General features: G+C 51.2%; 2 protein-coding genes across 4 annotated transcripts in view; one reads left to right on the top strand and one right to left on the bottom strand.

Annotated features, from left to right (window-relative positions):
- MTCL2 (microtubule crosslinking factor 2) overlaps positions 1-20,740 on the top strand; it is a 351,820-nt gene that overhangs the window by 214,747 nt on the left and 116,333 nt on the right. The gene's annotated exons all lie outside the window — the stretch shown is intronic.
- Positions 11,656-19,785, bottom strand: MYL9 (myosin light chain 9). Of its 3 annotated transcripts, none has more exons than XM_081290799.1 (5): positions 19,656-19,785; positions 19,276-19,427; positions 15,300-15,509; positions 12,957-13,118; positions 11,656-12,186 (listed from the first exon to the last, which is right to left on the bottom strand). In XM_081290799.1, the coding sequence occupies exons 3-5, from the start codon at positions 15,481-15,483 to the stop codon at positions 12,014-12,016; spliced, it is 519 nt and encodes a 172-aa protein (XP_081146925.1). In that variant the 5' UTR covers positions 15,484-15,509; positions 19,276-19,427; positions 19,656-19,785; the 3' UTR covers positions 11,656-12,013. The 3 variants fall into 3 exon arrangements, with proteins under 3 accessions (XP_081146925.1, XP_081146926.1, XP_081146924.1); XM_081290800.1 differs by having other exon boundaries at positions 19,639-19,749; XM_081290798.1 differs by lacking the exons at positions 19,276-19,427; positions 19,656-19,785 and adding an exon at positions 18,688-18,825.

The following is a 20,740-nucleotide window of genomic DNA, read 5'->3' on the forward strand; positions in this document are numbered from 1 at the left end:
ATTTCCTGCAAATGCATAGAACTAAGTTGGCCAGCTGCCTACTGTCCAAAATGTCAGTGACGCTGCCCAGTTCTCTCCACTACACAGATGGAGAAAGTGAGGCCCAGTGTGGTGGCCACACACAATTTCTAGGCCAAGTTTGATCTGCAGCCCTCTGAGAAAAAAAGGGAGGCTTGGGCAGTCTTAGGTAAGAAAGGTCAAATCAGTTGAGTCCTAACCTAGGGTTGCAGAGGATGCATGGGGCAAGGATCTTTAGGAGGTGGGGAATCTGGAGGGAAAATAAAGGTCTAACCAAGTGAGCTTCCTAAGTCCGTTGATGAAGACAGTGACTTCTCCCCACAACCTTTTTTTTTGGTGTGTGTGTGTGGTGCTGGGGATTGACTCAGGGCCTTGTGCATATAAGGCAAGCACTCTACCAACAGAGCTGTGTCCCCAGCCCTCTCTCCTACCCCTTTGCCTGCAGCTGACAAAGCCAGTCTGGAGCCCCTTCCTAGACCTGGAGGGGAGGGAGGGAAGAGAAAGAGGGAGACTGGTTGTGTATCGGGACTTCACAGAAACAAATTCCCTGCTAAAACAGTAAGTTTTTAGAAGTTGTAAGCTAATTTAGTCTTTTTTTTTTTTTTTCCTTTTTTGTGGTTCTGGGGATCAAACCCAGGGTCTTATGCTAGGCAGGTACTGGACCACTGAGCTACATCCCCAGCCCTGCTTTGGACATAGTTGATGAGGAACTATCATGGGAAAACTTTTTCTAACTGTTAAAGTTGTTTTTGGAGACAGGTGTCCCACTACATGGCCTAGGCTGCCTCAAAGTCCTGAGCTCAAGTGATCTACCTCAGTATCCTGAGTGGGACAACATGTGTGTGCCACTGTGCCTGGCTCTGTCATCCCGTTTTGCCACACATTCTCTTTATTAAAAAATAAATAAAATAAAATTACTGTAGTGGGCTGGGGGTTTAGTTCAGTGGTAGAACCTTTGTTAGCATGCATGTGGTCTTAGGTTTGATCCCCAGCAATACACACACACACACGCGCACACACACACTACTGTGGCAAGAAACCTCTCCTCCTTTTTTCCCTACACATGAAGAAACTGTCCCTGAGAGAAGAGACTTGCCTCATGATGAGTGTGGGACCCAGTACTCCGGGAAAGATCTGGGCTGAGATAGGAGAGATGGGAGTGCTGTCGAAGCCCAATCTGATCTGGCTCTCCAGATCATAAGTCAGTTTCTTGCCTGAATACCAGAAAATCCCAGATCTCAGAGGCTCTTGGATGTGGGACTTTGTGTGCCAGTTTCTGGCATTGGTAGTTACACAGATGCAAATGAATTCATATGAATTCACTTTCATTTAAAAAAAAAAAAGTTAGGGACTGGGGATGTGGCTCATTGGTAGAGCACTTGCCTAGCATGTGCAGGGCCCTGGATTCAATCCCTAGCACTATAAGAACAACAAAAACACTAGCTGCTGCCCTTTTTTGGAAGTGGGAACCACCAGGACCAGCATTCACTGAAAGCCACGACTAGGCTTCAGCCTATAGAAGTTGGGGCTCTCTGGGGTATAAGAAATAAGAAATGCGTATAGCAAAGTCCAGTGCAAATGAGTGATTGAGTAGATAGCTTGGTTGGCCGGCCAGGTGGTAGGACCTTGAAAGTGGGGGACTTGGCAGCATGAGCAGCAGGGCATCCTGGGCAAGTTCCTGGGATGGCTACTGAGGAGAGTTGGGAAGAGGCTGGAGGCGCGTGGCCAGATAGGTCAGCTCTGGGTAATGAGGCTGGAGCTGCTAGAGACCTCCCTGAAGACGGGGGTTTGTAGCTGTCATGTGTGGATTTCCACTTAACATCTTTCTTCTTAAAAGTCTCCTGTTGCTGAACACAATAGTGCATGCCTAGAATCCCAGCTACTGGGGAAGCTGAGGCAGGAAGATCGTAAATTCTAGGCCAGCCTTGGTAATGAAGTGGGACCCTATCTCAAAAATAAAAGGGCTGGAGGTGTGGTGAACAGGTGTAGGGGAAAAAAGTCTCATCTTGTTGGTCAATCACAATTGACTGAACTTTTTCTTAGTTATTGGGCATTTACTAACTTAAAAATTTTTCTTTTGTGGTACTGGGGCTCAAACCCAGAGCCTTGCTGTTAACAACCCTTGCTAAATTGCTGAGGCTGACTTTGAATTTGCAATCCTCCTGCCTTAGCTTCCAAAGTTTCTGGGATTACAGACATGGGCCATCTTGGCATTGAAGTGGGACCATATCTCAAAATAAAATTTTGGCCATCATACCCAATTGAGGTTTAGGTGTCTTTTTTTTTAATATTTATTTTTTAGTTGTAGTTGGACACAATACCTTTATTTCACTTATTTATTTATTTATTTATTTATTTATTTATTTATTTATTTTAGAGTACTTGACCCTTTTTTTTATTTTTATTTTTTTAAAATTTTTTTTTATTGGTTGTTCACAACATTACAAAGCTCTTGATATATCATATTTCATACATTAGATTGAAGTGGGTTATGAACCCCCAATTTTACCCCAAATGCAGATTGCAGAATCATGTCGGTTACACATCCACAATCACTTATTTATTTTTAACTGATGCTGAGGATCAAACCCAAGGTCTTACACTTGCAAGGCAAGTGCTCTACTGCTGAGCCACAACCCCAGACCATTTAGGTGTCTTTGAAAGGTTCTATATATAGACTCGAGAGTCTGTAAATATAGGTATATGTGGATGTATTTACACACATACACATAGGTGTTGCCTGTTTACTCACAGTGTAGGCAACACTGGGGTGTATCTTTCCTTCTCCCTATTTTAACCTTTGTCAGTTTAACTCATTAGGAGTATTACTATTACTGACATGGATTTTTAAAAATTAATTTAAATTAATTTATTTTTGGGATTGAAATCAAGGGTGCTGTATCAATGAGCTACATCCCCAGACTTTTTAAAAATTTTAATTTTGAGGTAGGGTCTCACTAAATTTCCCACATTAACCTTGAATTTGTGATCCGCCTGTCTCAGCCTCCTGAGCAGCTGGGATTACAGACGCGCCACCACGTCCAGTTTAGGAGCAGTATCCTTACTTCTTTAGAGGACAACAGACTGATTTTGGCGAGGGAAGGAACCCTTTGAATTTCTGTAGTGGACACAAATTCTCCCGCAGGAAGCAATGAAGCTTGCACTTTAACGACCCCTCTTTCTCTTCCAAGGTCCTGGGGGTTGTTATATATTTTTATAAAATTTATAAAGTTCAGAAATTTTAGCAGGTGTGGTGGTGCGTGCCTGTAATTTCAGCAGCTCCGGAGCCAAGGCAGGAGGATCGCAAGTTTAAAGCAGCTTCAGCAACTTAACAAGGCCTCAGCAATTTAACAAGTGCTGGGGATGTAGCTTTAGTGGTTAAGCATCCCTGTGTTTAAAATAAAATAAAAATCTAATAACAATCAGCTAAGACCACTGTTTTATTCTACTATTTCTCCTCCTCACTGTTCCCTTATGTCAGGTGACCTTGTATTGGCCCTGAACATTTTTGTGCATCTGGAAAGGCTGAGTTATGAATATATTTGATTTAGGTTTCTTTTTTTTTTTTTAAGGTAAATTTGGGGAATATTGCCATTTTATTTTTTTATTATTTTTTTTAAAGAGAGAGAGAGAGAGAATTTTTTAATATTTATTTATTTTTTTAATTTTCGGCAGTCACAACATCTTTGTTTTTGTATGTGGTGCTGAGGATCGAACCCGGGCCGCACGCAGGCCAGGCGAGCGCGCTACCGCTTGAGCCACATCCCAGCCCTGATTTAGGTTTCTTTTTTTTTTTTTTCAATATCTTTATTTTACATTTATGTGGTGCTGAGGATCGAACCCGGTGCCTTGTGCTTGCTAGGTGAGCACTCTACCACTGAGCCACAACCCCAGCCCCTGATTTAGGTTTCTTTACGTGGTTAGTACTCACTTCCATGGGCAGTTCATATATGGCTAAGTGTCCTGGCATTTGAAAGGCTGTCATGGCTCAAAAGTTTCAGGAACAGAGTTCCAGTGCAAAGGCATCTTATGAGTGTATAATGGAGGCGCGTAAGTGAAGGAAGATAAACAGTTTGAAAGGATTAGATAAAAGCTGGTCTCCAGAAGAGTCTTCAAACCGCGACAACTATACAAATGGAAATGGAGGACTCAGTTCTTACCTATGCGCACTAAGAAGGGGAGTTTTCTGCTCCCAGAATGTATTTTTTAACACAGTGAATACTAGTATTCTTGGACATGTTAGAAGACTGAATTATCGTTATTTTCTCCACATAAAATGATATTATGAAACCATTGTATTATGAAGGACAATGAAAGAGTATACCCAGCTGGGCACAGTGGCCTGCACCTGTAGTCCCAGCTACTCAGGAACATGAGGCCAGACTGGGCAAAAGAACAAGACTCCATCTCAAAAAAAGAAGACAAGAAGAGCAGGCCCCCCAAAAGTAGAAAAGAGTTTGTGATATGGCATTTGTCAGCTTTTAAAAATGTATGATTTCATCGGGCCAGTGGCACGTGCCCATAATCTCAGTGGCTCAGGAGGCTGAGGCAGGAGGATTGAGAATTCAAAGCCAGCCTCAGCAACTTATTGAGGCCCTAAGCAACTCAGTGAGAACTTGTCTCTAAATAAAATACAAAATAGGGCTGGGGATGTGGCTCAGTGGTCCAGTGTCCCTGAGTTTAATCCCTGATGCCAAAAAAAAAAAAAAATATGATTTCTGCTGGGCACTGTGGTGCACACCCCTAATTCTATCAATTTGGGAGCTAAGTCAAGAGGATTGCAAGTTCGAGGCCAGCATTAGCAATTTAGCAAGGCTCTAAGCAACTTAAGACTGTCTCAAAATAAAAATAAATACAAAGGGCAGGGGTTGTCACTTACTGGTAAAGTCCCTCTGGGTTCAATTCCCATTACCAGGAAAAAAAAAAGAGTGAAAAAAAATTTAGTGATACGCTAAACAGCTAGTGAGACCCTTTCCCAAAATAAAAAATAAAATGTGCTGGGAATGTAGCTCGTAGTAAAGTGCCTCTGGGGTCAATTCCCAATACCTTCCACCCCAAAATTATGATTTCTTATTTTGAATAAATAGTCTATTTGTGCTAGATTATGTGTATTTTTTTTTCTTAATGAGAGTTCCAAAAATTACATAAGGGCTGGGGCTGGGTCTCAGTGGTAGAGCGCTTGCCTAGCATGCATGAGGCCCTGGGTTCCATCCTCAGCACTGCAAAAAACAAAACCTGGATCTGCCTTCAGCCCTCAGGATGACTATCTTGGCAAAGATTAAGCTTCTCTGTTTTGGAAGACCTGGTTACAACTTGTCTCCTCCAGCCCTTTGGAAAATGAAAATGTCTTGGCCTTTAACTTGATTTTGATTAAAATAAGACTTTATAAGGCCAGAACTTTTGCAGATCGAGGTGTGACTACAGTACTAGATTTCTTTTCCCTCCTCCACATACTGTGAATCTTAGCAACCCCAGCATAGGAATTTTTCCTCTTCTTAAAGAAAGTACTTCACAGCTTCTGTTTAGCATATCTGAATTGCCAGCATCACTCCTTGTGTTTTGAGGCCATTAGTAAGTAAAGTAAGGGTTACTTGAACACAAGCACTGTGTCACAGTCAGGGCCAATGTAATAACACGGGCTGGCTGCAGACTGGACAGGTGGTTTACCTTGGAAGGGGAACCTTTTTTGTGTGGCCTGGCCATAGCCCTTGGGGTAGGCAAGTGCTCCTACCAGCCATTTTTTTTTCTTTTTTTTTTTTTTTTCATTTTGAGACAGGTCTCATTAAATTGCCAGGCTGGCCTCAAATTTGGGATCCTCTTGTCTCAGATTTACAAATAGCTAGGATTATGGGATTACAAACAAGGGACACCACACCCAGCTGAAATCTTTCTCCTTTTGTTTTGTAAAAACAGGCCTTTTTCTAGAGAGGTATGCTGGTGCTCACCTATAATTCCTGCAGCTCAGGAGACTGAGGCAGATTGCAAGTTTGAGGCCAGCCTGAACAATTTAGCAAGACCTTATTGCAAAATTTAGAAAATTTTTTCCACATTTTTTATTAGTGCATTGTAGTTGTAGATACGAGACAATCCCTACACACATACACTTTCTTTTCCAATTTTCGCTCTAGCTAAAGAGAAAACATACAGCTCTTGACCTTGAGTTTGGCTTATTTTGCTTAACCTAATGGTCTCTAGTTCTATCCATTTTCCTGCAAATGACATAATTTCATTTTTATTTGTAACAGAATAAATCTCCATTGTATATGTATGTATGTGTGTGTGTGTGTGTGTGTGTGTATATATATATATATATATATATATATATATATACACATTATATATATATATATACACCCCACATTTTCTTTATCCATTAATCCATTGATGGCCAGACACCTAGGCTGGTTCTATAGTTTGGCTATTATGACTTGTGCTGCTATAAACATGGGTGTGCGTTTATTGCTATAGCATGATGCCTTTAATTAATTAATTTATTTATTTTGGTGGGGGATACCAGGTATTGAACTCAGGGGCACTCGACCACTGAGCCACATCCCAGCCTATTTTGTATTTTATTTAGAGACAGGGTCTCACTGAGTTGCTTAGCACCTCCCTTTTGCTGAGGCTGGCTTGGAACTCTCAATCCTCCTGCCTCAGCCTCCTGAGCTGCTGGGATTGCAGGCCTGCACCACCACACCCAGCTAATCTATCTTTCTATCTGTCTGTCTGTCTATCTATCTATCTATCTATTTATTGGTACTACAGATTTAACCCAGGGCATTGTACCACTGAGCTACATTCCAAGCCCTTTTTATTTTTTATTTTGAGACAAGTGCTCAAAAAATTGCTTAGGGTCTCGCAAAATTGCTGAGACTGACCTCAAACTTGCAATTCTGCCTCAGCCCCCAAGTCAGGCATGTGTTGCCACCTTGGACCAAATCTTTGAAGAGATTAGTGATGCCATCTTCACAGTGGTCAAAGGAGGGGCTCAGTCAGTTCATGGTGGAGCAGGTTCCTCAAGCCCCCGTCCTGAGGTGCACCTGGACTCCAGTGAGCCCAAGGTGGGCGCACCTTGGGTTCCCTCCCCTCCCTGAGCCCAGCTTCCCATCTGGGAAATGGGAATAACAACATTCTCCTGAGAGAGAAGTGACAGAATGGGGCTGGGGCGCAGCTCAGTGGGAGAGCCCTTGCCTAGCATGCAGGAGGCCTTGGGTTCAATCTCCAGCACCACCAAAAAAAAAAAAAAAGAGAGAGAGAGAGAAAATGTTTGGTCCATCCTTTGCTGAGTGCTTGGCAACTAGTAAGAGAAAGTTATAGAAAATATCTTGCTAGTCACATTTTATGACTTCCTGCAATTATTTCATTAGTGTTTCATAAATCTTTTGAGAGTTTAATATGGGGAAGTCTGGCTCTGTACTTAGTCACCTCGACAGCAATAGAATACTCATTTTTTTGCCTGAAATAGCAGGAAGCACCACAGAGAAATCTGTCATTTTTGGTAGCAAATAAAGCATGTGCCACACACTTGTAAATGTACATTTTGTTTTTGTGTTTTTGAGTTGGTGTCTCATCATGTTGTCTAGACTGGCCTTGACATCTTGGCTGAAGTAATCCTCCTGCTTCAGCCACCCAAGTAGCTGGGACTATAGGCATGTGCCACCTGGCTTGGTTAAACACTTGTGCATAAATATTCGGAGTAGCTGGATTCATGATTGCCTCAACCTATAAGCAACCCAAGTGTTTATCAACTGGCAAAGGAAGCCTGGCCCCCCCCATGGTGCACACCTGCAATTTGGGGGCTGAGATAGGAGGGGGTCTTAAGTTTGAGACCAGCCTCAACAACTTAGCAAGACCCTGTCTCAAAGAATGAAAATGGATGGGCTGGAGTGGTGTCTCAGTGGCAGAGCACCACATAAAAACAAATAAACAAAATAAAGGTATTATGTCCATGTATAGCTAAAAAAAATATTTTTTAAAAATTTAAAAGGCTGGGGATGTGGCTCAGTGGTAAAGTGTCCCTGGGTTCAGTCCCCAGTGAAAGTGGGAGGGGGGCTGGGGAGAAGGTTATAAAAGAACATTGGCCAGAACTAATTTCATTATGTACTTAAAAGTGGGAAAACGATGTTGTTTTAAAAAATACCTACACCACTCTGGGACATGGATAAAGCAATAATAAAGATAAGCAAATTCAGTAACCACAAGTGGTCAGACTTAATCACACATCAAATTTAAGTCAACCAACAGCTCATTATTATTATCAATTAATCATACTCTCCATTCTCTGGGTTAAGTTTGCCTTCTCATCATTAGAGATGGACACATTTTACACTGAATAAACAAAATCCTTTCAGGTCCAAGTACCTTGAACCTAAGAGTGTCCCTTTAACTTAAGTGGATTCCTTCCTTACAGGCAGATTTGGATCTGACTTTATGCTTTTCTTGCTCAGAGGCGGAGTACTTATATTTTGTTTCTTAGGTCTTTGTTCTAAGAGCAGGGGAGCTCTGAGGGTTTTGGCCAGGGCAGCATCCTGGTTGGATAGACCTTCATGTCCCAGAAACTGCCTTGTGGAGGGTGGATGGGGACACTGTGGAAGCAGCAGCAAGGCCCTGCAGAGGCCTGGCAGTTCCTGGAGCTGTGCGCTTCAAAGGGATCCAGTTTTGTCTGTGTAAATATTTCAGCTTTAAAGAAAGACCATCACGGCCAGGTGTAGTGGCGCACACCTGTAATCCCAGAAGCTTGGGAGGCTGAGGTGGGAGGATCGTGAGTTCAAAACCAGCCTCAGCAATTTACTGAGGCACTAAGCAACTCAGCAAGACCCTGTATCTAAATAAAATGCAAAAAAAAAAAAAAAAAAAAAAGGGCCGAGGATATGGCTCAGTGGTTAAAGCGCCCCTGGGTTCAATGCCCAATAGGGGCGGGGGGGGGGGGAACTTGTCCACATAAAGTCCAAAATGAAATTCAGGACTTCTTGGCCAGAGTGGGAACCTCGGACGAGTCTGGGTACTTGGGTGGTATTCTGCTCTTAGAACCTACAGTGTTTGAAGAGAGACTGGGAAAGGCACTGGGGAGGAGAGAGGATGCAGGACCAATCCAGGTGGGTGTGAGAACTGAGGCTGAGAATTTCTGATTGGCCGCAGGAGCTCTTGCCGAAGTAAACTCCAGGGGTTCTTGCGAGGGAGGGCGCCAAAGGGAAGCTCAGACCTGTCCTGAGTGTCCTGGGGAAGCTGGGCAGGAAGGAGAGCTTGGGAGGAAGCAGCTCTTCCTTCCTCGCCCTCGCCCTCACCCTCTGCAGACGCCCTCCTCTCCCAGACCTCCCTGCAGCTGTGCATAGTGGGCAAAGGAGGAGGCTGGTACAGGGTCTTCCTCACCTGGGCTTGAATCTGGTTCTGCTGTTTTCTAACACCATGATCCTGGACAGGTTGATTTACCGTGTGTGGGTGTGTGTGTGTGTTTTACTGGGGATTGAACTCAGGGGCGCCACATCCCCAGCTCTATTTTGAATTTTATTTAGAGACAGGGGCTCACTGAGTTGCTTAGTGCCTTGCTTTTGCTGAGGCTGGCTCTGAACTGCCTCAGCCTCCTGAGCTGCTGGGATTATAGGCGTGCAATACCACACCTGGCCTTTCTTTAGGCTCTCTCTCTCTCTTTTATAATTTTTTAATATTTATTTTTTAATTTTGTGGTGGACACAACATCTTTATTTTATTTTTATGTGGTGCTGAGGATCGAACCCAGCGCCCCGTGCATGCCAGGCGAGCACGTTACTGCTTGAGCCACATCCCCAGCCCTCTTTAGGCTCTTGAGGGCTCCTGGACCTGGGGCTGCTGGTCCCAGGGGATGATATCTTGGCATCTTAGACCTGGAAGGACCTCGGGCTGGCCCTGGGTTTGACCCACAGCACCAAGAGAAACAAGGAAAGAAAGGAACTGGAGGACTCTTTTACAGGCCCTGAAGGGTACCTGGCATCTGTGGACAGCAGACTGGGCTAGGAGTTCTGAGTACTCTGTTCCAAATTTACTCAGTGACCTTGGGTGACCTCTAGTGGCAAAGTATGACAACACGGTGTCCCAGCAAGGATGTGTTTACAGGTTTGTACAACATTTAGTTGGTATGTTTGCCTTTGTAGCAGTACTGGGTAGAAATGCCGTGTGTGTGTGTGTGTGTGTGTGTGTGTGTGTGTGTGTGTACACGTACCAGGGATTGAACCCAGGGGTGCTTTTACCACTGAGCCACATCCCCAGCTCTTTTTGTTCTTCTAAAATTTGAGACAGGGTTTCATTAAGTTGCTTAGGGCCTGCAATCCTCCTGTCTCAGTTCCCGAGTCACTGGGATTACAGGCATGTGCCACCACACCCAGGCTCCCGGCCCTTTTTGAGATTGGATCTTCCTAAATTGCCCAGGCTGGCCTTGAATTTGTGATTCTCCTGCCTCAGCCTCCTGAGTAGCTGGGCCTACAGATGTGCACCACTGCGCCCCACTCTCCCCGACTTTAAGCATGCCTGTGTGGCTTGCCCAGCCTGTGTCTTCCTCTGGTGCCTCCTCCTCCCTCCTCCTGGGCTTTCTCCTAGCCGCTGGTCCTGCCTGTTCTCTACAGAACATTTTCTCTGGGTCCTGCCAGCCCCAGGCCTGCTGAGACCCGTGAGGCTGGGCTGAGCCCCTGTGCGCATTCCTGGGGTAGTGAGTGGGGGCTAGTTCCAGGTCCTCTACTGAGAAGCTTAGGATCCCAGGGATATTCCTGATGAGTCCCCACCTTCCTCCACGAAGGCCTTTGGTTTGCAGTGGTCCTGCCCAGATGACCTGTGACCCTTTCATGGGGGAGATGGCCAGTGCACACCCTTGCCTGAGAGACCCACCAGGACCTGGGTGGGCACAGGGTGGGGTGTGGCTGGGACTGAGCCTGGGACAGTATTTGGCCTTGGTTGGGGGGTGAGGCTCTTTCGGGCTTGTTTTGGAACTGGGAGAGGAGGCTCCCCTGGGACCTGAGTGGGTCGAGCCTAGGCTTAGTTAGGGTCTCTGGGTGCTGCTCACACCCACTTGCCCTGATCTCATACTGCCCTGCACTGTCCTCTGTCTGTCAGTGACCTCTACAGCAGGTCACAGGGCCATGGTGGGTGCAGCCTCTGTCCCCAGACCCTCCTGGGGCGGCTGGAACACACATAGACCCTCTGGGGATCTCAGGCGGGGTCTGCTGCTCCCCGTTTCCACCCAGCGTCCCCAGTGTTCCAAGGCAGCAGCTGGTGCAGGAGGCTTTGGCTGGCTGCCTGGTGTCCTGGGGTGGCACCTCCTTTCCACTGCTGAGGGTGCAGCCCAGAGCCCACCTGTGGCTGCTTGGGGTGACAGGGTGGGGTCACCCAGGGCAGGTGATCAGGTCCCCACCTCCTCCCTGAGCTTCTGGGACCCTGGCCTCATCCCTGCTCCAATGCTGCTCCCTCTGCTGGTCTGCCTCAGCTCAGCGCATAGCCGCCCCACTTAGGGGTCCTGGCCCTGAGGTGTCAGGGACACAGGGCTGGGGACTTCTGGTCAGAGGGGGAGCAGGGCAGCCGGGGAGTGGAGGTGGGGTGGGGGGAGGCGAGGAGAAGGAGGATTTGGGGCCCCAGGGCCCTGATTTTACCAAAAGCACAGTCACAGACCCTGAGTAGTGCTCAGCCTTCTATTGGAGACTCTGCCTCCCTGGGACAGGGGTGTCCAGGTGTCCTGAGCACTCCCAGGAGAGTGGACGGGCAGGGGCGGGGGTCTGGTGCTGTCCTCTTGGGGACGTGGCGAGCTCGCGCGTGTGTGGGTGCTCATGAAGTGCAGTTGACACCAGGACCAGGGCCGCATCCCCGGGGCAGCCTAGGGACAGGCAGCCCTCGCTCCGAGGCCTTCCGTCTCCCTGGACCACGGTCCTTCAGGGGTCCTCGGCCCATGTCTCTCGGGGCTGGACCCCACCCCTGGGCGGCCCGGTGGTGCGTGTGCGTGGGGCGGAGGGAGGGCCGGCCGAGGGCCCCCCGGGGCCTAGTCGTCCTTGTCCTTGGCCCCGTGCTTGAGGATGCGGGTGAACTCCACGTAGTTGAAGTTGCCCTTCTTGTCGATGGGCGCCTCGCGGTACATCTCGTCCACTTCCTCGTCGGTGAAGCGGTCTCCCATGGTGGTGAGCAGCTCCCGGAGGTGGTCCTCATGGATGGAGCCTGGGGGCCGGGCCAGGGTCTGTGAGGGCAGGGACCTGGGCTGGGACGCACCAGACCCCGACCCGCCAGCCCACCTTCCTTGCAGACCTCATGGCTGGAGAGAGGCCAGGAAGGTGCCACCCAAGTGTGCTCAGCTCAGGGAACAGGGGACTTGGGCGGGAAGGCCCAGGAGCGCTGCGGGGTCTACCAGGAAGAGCTCTGCCCTAGTCCTGTCTGCAGGGCAATTCTGCAGGGCGTGGGGCTGTGGGTGCAGGGAGTGCTGGGCACACCGTTTTACAGGGGAGCTCTGCAGTTCCACAGCCTGAGTTGGAATGGTAATCTCCAATCTTTGCTGTGTGACCTTGGGCAAAGTACCTAAGCTCTCTGTGCCTACTTGATCTGGAAAACAGGGCTGAAAATATCCCAACCTGGCAAGAGAACTATAAAGATGGGAAAATGTTCTGAACATGCTGGGGCCAAGGCAGACCTGGGGCCACTGCGAGTCCACTGTTGCCACCTTCACTCAGCATGTCCCTGGGGATAGCTATCTGCGGGACAGAGGATCTGGGTGGCTGGGACTGGCTTCTGTTCCTTGTTGGCAAGAAGGGCGCCTGACTTGATTTCTGGAAAGCTCTACAGCAGAGGGACAGTGGGGGTGGGGGTGAGACGAGGAAGTGGGGCATCTTGGTGGGCCTGGGCTGTCCTGTGAGTGGCCTGGGAGAGAGCAGGAGTGGCCTGGCTTTGGCTGCTCAGGCAGCGGTGGGGAGGTGCCTGGGTGGCCGAGGGCTGACCTGAGGCCTCCTCGTCGAAGCAGGCGAAGGCGTTGCGGATCACGTCCTCCGGGTCGGTGCCGTTCAGCTTCTCCCCGAACATGGTGAGGAACATGGTGAAGTTGATGGGCCCCGGGGCCTCGCTCATCATGCCCTCCAGGTACTCGTCCGTGGGGTTCTTCCCTGCACGGGCGGGGGCCGTAGGTGCTGCGTCCAGGCCCCACCTGGCACTGCCCTCCCCGCCCAGCCCAGTGGCCAGCTTGGCAATGGACAGCACGGTGCTGTGGCAGGCGGCCTTCTGATTTGAGGCCTGGCCCGGCTGCCACGGTCCCCGGCTGCCACCACCAGTCACCCTGCCCGTCTGGTAGGAGCATCTGTGGACCAGTGACCCCGTGAAGACAGCGTTGCCACTCCCACTCCATAGACAGGCAAGGAGGCTGGTCCAGGGCCACAAGTCAGTAAACGGGGAGCATGACACCAAACCATTCGAACCCAGGTAGCCTGACCTTGAGCTCCAGACAGAATTTCAAAAGTGGTCAAAGTAGCAAGTTTTGGTGTCACGCAGGCCTGGATTTGCACCCCAGCTCTGTGCCTTAGTTTCCCATGTCTCTTAAGAGCACTGTGAAGATGAATAAGGTAACGGCTGCAAAACACCTATAGGGATGACAGGCACAGCCCTCACACTGGACTGAACTTATGGGCTCATCCAGCTCTACCACCTAGATGTGTGACACTGGACAAATTACTTAACCTCTCTGAGCCTCAGCTTCCTCCTTTAGGAATGATAATCATGTCTACCAGATGGGGAGGAGCCTTCGACGTCCTCCTCAACATGTTGCTGTGTCCCTATAGGACAGTTTGTGAAGCTGAGGCTTAGGAGAGCTAGGACCCGCAGGACTTGAGTAGAGCACCTAGGGCCACCCCGCTCCCCTGGCTTCTGTCCCCCCTTGGATGAAACTGGAGGGCCCTAGGTGAGAGCCCTGCTGGGCGACCTCCTGGGAGAGGGAGGCTCCAAGTGAGCCTGGCCTGACTCTAGAGAACCTGTCCCTCCTGCTCCGCAGGCCAGGAGCCAGGGCACAGATGGGCAAGGAGCCGGTCCAGGGCCACACTGCCAGGGAGGGCAGCGTCCAGGTGAGCCCCCCTCAGGTGGCCTGTTCTCACCAGCTGCCTCAGGAGGGTGTGGGAGGCCAGGTGCCCGTTAGAGGGGCAGGGAATGGGCAGCGCTAGGGCCTTCCCGGGGGCTGTTGGCTTGACCTCACACTGCCCGGTGACGCCAGACTTCCTGCCTGGCTCTGGCCAGGTGCCTTCGCCAGGACGACTGAGCTCCAAGAGCGGCTGCCCACGGCCAGCACAGGCGGAGCAGCGGCCTGGCCTCTGGGGCGCGGTTTCCTCACTGAGCAGAGTGAGTTGGAAGTGAGCCCTGGGCCCTCAGGTGCCAGGATGCTGACTGGAGAGGTCACTGGGGTGGGGGAGGGGCTCCTGTCCCCCGCCGACTCAGCCTCTCCCTACAATGGAGCCTGCAGTTCAAACTCCTCTTCCTTCTTCTTTAATTCAGAGACTCAGTCTCACCAAGTTGCGCAGGAGGACCTTGAACTTGCCCCCTGCCTCGACCTCCCAAGTCACTAGGGTCGCAGGCTTGTGCCCCCACACTGGCCCGCAGCTCACTCTTTCATTCAGCTCAGTCCTCTATTTTTATTTACTTTTTTGTTTTTAAAATGATTTGTTTGATCTGTTTGGGGGCTGGGGTTTGTGGCTCAGCGGTACAGTGCTCGTCTCCCATGCATGGGACCCCGGGTTCGATCCTTAGCACCACGTAAAAAATAATTGAGTGAAACAAAAGTACTGTGTCCAACTATAAAATAAATATTTAAAAAATAAATAAAATGATTTGTTTGTTTCTTATTACTATTATCTGGTACTGGGATGGAACCCAGGGATGGGTTTACCCCTGAGCCACATCCCAGCCCTTTTTATTTTTTGAGACAGGGTCTCTAAGTTGCTGAGGTTGGCCTCAAACTTGCAATCCTCCTGCCTTAGCCTCCTGAGTCATTGGGATTACAGGCATGTGCCACCATGCCTGGCCCAACCCCCTTCTTTAAATCAAATGTCACTGGGTGTCCGATTCATGCATCTGCCCAAGACGGCCCCACTCTGCAGTCAGCCTGAAAATCCTGTGCTGGACCCCAACACATTCCAGAACTGCTCTTTGCCTCAGTTTCCCTGTCCACAGAGTGTGTGAAGCACGAGCAGCTGCCCCTAGGGCGGCTACCACAGAACTTGTGACAAAGGAAGTGCTCAGGAAGTGCGGAGCAGCCCTGCGGCCCCTGGGAGCCCGCACCACCCACTGGCCTGGTCCCTGCTCACCTAGGGAGGCCAGCATGTCATGCAGGTCCTCCTTGTCGATGAAGCCGTCCCGGTTCTGGTCGATCATGTTGAAGGCCTCCTTAAACTCTTGGATCTGGGACTGGTCAAACATTGCGAAAACATTGGACGTGGCCCGCTGTGGCCTCTTCTTGGTGGTCTTGGCCTTGGCCCGCTTGCTGGACATCTTGGCTTGAGGTGGGTGGAGCTTCCCTGCAGGGAGGGGGTGCAGGGCATACCTGGGTCAGGGGCTCTCCCTGACTCCCCCAGATGGCTGCAGGCCTGGCCTTCATGGCCTCCCACAGGCTCAGGCCTCCCAACACCCAGTTCTTCACAAAGGCAGAGACTAGGGATTGAACCCAGGGGGTGGGGACACTTAATCACTGAGTCACACCCCCAGCCATATTTCTTTATTTCTTTATTTATTGGTACTGGGGATTGAACCCAAGGGTGCTTAACCATTCAGTCACATCCCCATCCTGCCCTTTTAAAAATCCCCATTCCTTTTTATTTCATATTTTGAGATAGGGTCTCACTAAATACTGAGGCTGGCCTTGAACTTTTGATCCTCCTGCCTTAGCCTCCCAAACTGCTGGGATTACTGGGGTGCACCACTGCACCCAGCTGGGCTCTGTGATCTTGAACAACTTCCTCTCTCCAAACCTGAGTGTTCTCGTCTGGGAATGGGGATAAACTAACCAAGTGCTTGAAAAGCACCTGAAATGGTCCCAGCATAGAGTCAGGTATTTTTGCTCTAAGCGGGTAGAACATTTAGGACTAAACTTGTATGTCCTTTAATCCTGACAGCACTCACTGCCCAGCTTTCTCTCTCTCTCCAAGTGGCAAGATGGGGCTCCATGGGGGAGGCAGAGGGGGGTTCTGCTGGGCCTTCTTCCAGGAGCCCTGGGACCCACAGAAGGGGCCTGACCAGCAGGCTGCATGCCTGACATTCTTCCTCCCCCTCAGCCCTCCCCATCCCGTGTGCTGCCGTGGGAGGCTCTGGGAACTCTGAAGTCCACCCCCCACACCGCATGTCCTCCCAAGGCAGTCTGCCAGCCCCTGGGTGAGTGACAGACGGGTTCTGGGCCCTGTCCTGTGCTTTCAGGGGACTGAGGTCCCCAGGCCGAGGGGCCAGTTTCTATTCTCATTGTGCAGATCCAGCCTAGCATCTTTTCTGTCCCATTCACTGGCCACTTGGAAGCGCTGGGGGGTTCCTGCTGCCCCCAGCCCCTAAGCAAGCCTGTGACCTTCAGCCTGGCATTCAAGGCCTTGAGAGCCCTCCCGCCTCTCCCAGCCTGCACCCCTCCCTCCTCCATCTTGCGCCCAGGCCCTCCTGCAGGGCCCCTTCTTCTGGGCCAGGGCCGGCTGGGAGCTGCTCTCCCCACCCTTGTTTGACATCCACACTTGAAGCCCTCTCTCCCTCATCCCGGGGCCAGCCGACTGGCACAGCCACGGCCACCATGGGCTGGGGATGCTTGGTGAGTGAGTGGCTGTCTGAGGGTGTCTGCTGCACAGATGGGAAACTAAGGTCCTTCCTGAGTCTTTGTCACAGCTGTGGGGACTGTGTGCCAGAAGGCCTAGTCCTGCTCCCCTCAGCAGGCAGAGGCCCAGGAGGGGGGCTGCTCCTCTCTCCTCTGTTCCGAGCCCTGGGTCCAGGGTCTCCTCTGCCTGTGCTACTGCTCTTCATCCAAGATTCCGCGAGACCTTGACCTTTTGCTTCCTTCCTTCCTTGTACTGGACTGAACCCAGGGGGGGCTTCACCACTGAGCCCCATCCCCAGTTCTTCTTATTATTTTTTTTAATTTTGAAATGAGGATCTCGCCAAGTTGCTAAGGCTGGCCTTAAACTTGTGATCCTCCTGCCTCAGGCTCCTGAGTAGCTGGAACTACAAATGCACACCACCATGTCCAGCTGGCCCTGGGCCTATGGAAGCTTATGCCTGAGCTGGGGTTTGGCCAGTCCAGCACATCCTTGGGGGCCATAGTTGCCTGAAGTCTTGAGACTGGCCGCCTGTAGCCCACCTGAGTGGGAGTGGGAAAGTGCTGAGGGTGGGAGTGCCACTGTCCCCAGAAGCCAGCCCCCTCCTCTCTGTGGCTTAGAGGGCCCAATTCTTCCCAAGCTCATTGTTCTCTGGGAACCTGGACTCATGGTGAGCACCAAAGGCTGCCACAGAAGTCCACTCTGCCCTCCAAGGCTGAGGTGGTCATCACTGTCACCATCTGCCTGCAGAGCTCTAGGGCAGGTGTGCCCAGGCTCACCCGTGCTCTCTCTGAGCCCACCGGGGCACTGTGCCTTTGAGGCCACTGGTCCCCAGCACGTGAAGGCCAAATAAGGTGTGCAGCCAGGATGTGGTGAGGGCACCAGGCGCCTCTGTCCACTGGCGTGACCTTGGGAGGAAGGGGTAGCGGCTCCAGGTGTGCGGTTCAGGCAACAGGCAGGAGAAGGTGAATGTGTGCCCCTAAGGGGTGAGGGGCCGGGGGAGGCCAAGACCCTGGCAGGCTTGGGTTGGGGGGCAGCAAACTGTGCCCCGAGGTCCTTGAGGCCTTGACAAAGAGGCTGACCATGCAGCTCCTGCCAGGGGCCAAGGCCTGTCGCCACAAGCAGGTTGAGAGACCAGGGTCAGACACAAGCCAGGGGCCTTGGGCCCTGGAGCCAACCCTTCCTCCTCCCCAGGGTCCCAGACACCAAAGACCAGACAGTGGCTACTTGGCCTGGCTGTGACCAGATGTCACCTTTCTTCTATAGTGTCTGAAATTCTACCATAACAGCAAAGACCTGGGTAGAAGCCAGATCAGGCCTGTGTCCCCTTGCTGTGACTGGGCGATGCCAGGGGCCCTGCCAGAGCTGGAGGCTGAGAAGATGGCCCAGAGGGGGGCAGCTCCAGGATCAAAACACACAGCACTTGGTGTGAGTGTGTGTGTGTGAGAAAGACAGACGACACACATGCTCCTGGTCACCATCCCTCTTTCCTGTCCCAGGGTGTGGGAATGAGATAGGAGAGGGGACATGGATGCTCTGGAAGGGCATGGAGGCTGGCAGGGCTCAGCATCCCAGAGGCACATGGCTTCTTGAGTCATGGAGTGCCGGCCACCTCAACACCCCTCTGGGACCCCCGAGTTCTGGGCGTGGAGAGGCAGAGCGGGACAACTTGTTCCCTCGCCAAAGGACCACTGTTTCCCAGATCCGGGGACAGTCCCGCTGCCGCCCAGCCTCAGGCTCGGACCCCCCTGGGAGCGAGCGAACTCGCAGCCCAGCCCGCACCGCTGTCCACGCCCAGCAGACCCTTGCCTTCCCTGTCCCTGGGGCCTGCGCAGAGCCGGTGACGGCCGCGTCGCCGGCCAGTCCGACCACCTACTGTAGACACCCTGCGCTGGCCGGGGCGGGCTCCCACCTGGTGCTGAGAGGCGCTGGGGCGCGGAGAGGCGCGGCTGGCGATGCGCTCTGCCGGGGCTCTGGCTCTGGCCGGGGTTGGGGCTCCCGCTCAGGCCGGGGCGGGGGCGGGGCCTGAGCCCGGGGGCGGGGCCGGGGCGGGGCCAGGCGGCGAGGCGGCCGCGCCTTACAAGGCAGAAGAATGTGCGTGCTGGGCCGGGCGGGGCCCGGGCGGAGGGGCCGCGCAGCCCCCCGGCCTTATTTGGCCTTCACGTGCAGGCGGGGAGGGGGGGTGGACACCCGACTTCATTGCCCCTCCTGTCTCCAAAGGCGACAAGGCCCTTCTTGGGTACAGGGAGGGCAGGTGATGGGGGCGAGGAGGCAGAGCCTCCGGGGGTCCCCCGGTTCTCAGACTCCTCCCCGGATTTTTTCCCGAAGGCCCTGCTGTCCAGCGCGAGTCCCGTGGGAGGACTGGCTCCCAGCAGGCCAAGTATGGCCTCTTCCAGTCGGAGGCTGAGCTGGACAACTTGCATGTCGCAAAGGACCAATCGTCCTCAGGCCAGGGGCCAACACAGCCTCCTGGGGAACTTTCCAGCCCCCAGTTACTTACTCTGTAAGCCGTCAGGGGCACCTGCTATCCGCCTGGCAAGGTGCTGGGGACGCAGCGGTGCGCCACGGCCGCCCGCCCAGGACGCGCTGGGTTTGTGGAGGGCGATGCCACGAGCACGTAACTCCGAGCGTCTAGGACTGAGGACGAGGAGCCTGGATGGAGAAAAAAGCAGACGAGGGCAGAGTGACTGGGGTGTGTGGTGCGGTGCAGGCAACCTCCCGGGAAGTGACTTCTGAGCAGGCTGCAGTGGTGGAGTGAGCCCCCAGTGGAGCTCCCTGGGCTCCGGGCCAGGGAGCGGCAGGACGGGGTCTGAGAAGCAGGAGTTTTGTTCAGTGGATCTGAGCAGAAGGGAGGGCGACCTGCTTGTGTCTGCAGCCTGCCTTGGATAGAGGAGGGGGTCCTGGACGAAGCAGGGAGAGTAGGGAGGCCGCCCAGCCCCGACGGTTCGGTTCGGACGGGAGGCGAGCAGTGCGGGTGGAGAAGGGTGGGCTCCCGGGCGTGTTTCTGTTGGTGCAGCCAATAGGGCTGCGGTGCACGGGGGTGGGGTGAAAGGGAAAATCAAGGTTGACTCCAAGGTTTTGAGTCTGAGCAACCGGAAAGATAGAGCGGTTATTTCCTGAGATGCGGGTGGGACACGTGTGGGTGGAGCAGGTTTTGGGAGTGATTTTCATTTGGACATATTAAATTTAAAAAAAAACAACTTTATTTTTTACGTAAGTTCAGGCTTACAATAAAGTTACAAGTTACAAGAATTGTACAAAGTACTCCTGTATACCTTCATCTAGGTTCTCCTTTGGCTTTTCTTCTCTCTCTCTCTCTCTCTCTCTCTCTCTCTCTCTCTCTATATATATATATATATATATATATATATATATATATATATATATATATATTTATCTCCATCTCAACCATTTGAAAATAAACAGTATACATCATGCCCTTTTACCCCTAAATTTTCAGTATCATCCAAAAAAGAGTATTGTCTTACATATCCTAGTACAATTGCAAAAATTTTTAAAAATCATTGATTCAATTACCGAATTTACAATCCATATTCCAGGTGTGCTAATTATCTCAGTTTGTCATTTATAGAAATTTGTTCCAACCAAGGATCCAGTCAAGATCTTGTGTTGCTTATTTGTCTCCCTGGTTCTTTTGTTTGCATGTTTGTGGTAAAATAATATAAAACTTGCCATTTGGAGGGGGGGGCGCTGGGGATGTGGCTCAAGCGGTAGCGCGCTGGCCTGGCCTGGCATATCTGCGGCCTGGGTTCGATCCTCAGCACCACATACAAAGATGTTGTGTCTGCTGGAAACTAAAAAAAAATAAATATTAAAAAATTTAAAAAAAAACTTGCCATTTGGCCCTTTTCAAGTGTGGAGATTTGTGCTGTTAAGTAGGTTTCTTTGTAGTGCAGCCACCAGCTGGGACTCTGTGCCCATTAGACACTAACTGCAGGTCCCCT

The sequence above is a fragment of the Spermophilus citellus genome (assembly GCF_964194105.1).
Source record: "Spermophilus citellus genome assembly, chromosome: 4".
NCBI lineage: Eukaryota > Metazoa > Chordata > Mammalia > Rodentia > Sciuridae > Spermophilus > Spermophilus citellus.

Excerpts from the sequence above, each read along its gene's own strand:
- MYL9 (XM_081290799.1), bottom strand. The coding sequence starts at position 15,483 with ATGTCCAGCAAGCGGGCCAAGGCCAAGACCACCAAGAAGAGGCCACAG. Across the intron at positions 13,119-15,299 it reads TGACATGCTGGCCTCCCTAG|GGAAGAACCCCACGGACGAG; the intron begins GTGAGCAGGGAC and ends CCGCCCGTGCAG. Across the intron at positions 12,187-12,956 it reads CTTCGACGAGGAGGCCTCAG|GCTCCATCCATGAGGACCAC; the intron begins GTCAGCCCTCGG and ends CCCGGCCCCCAG.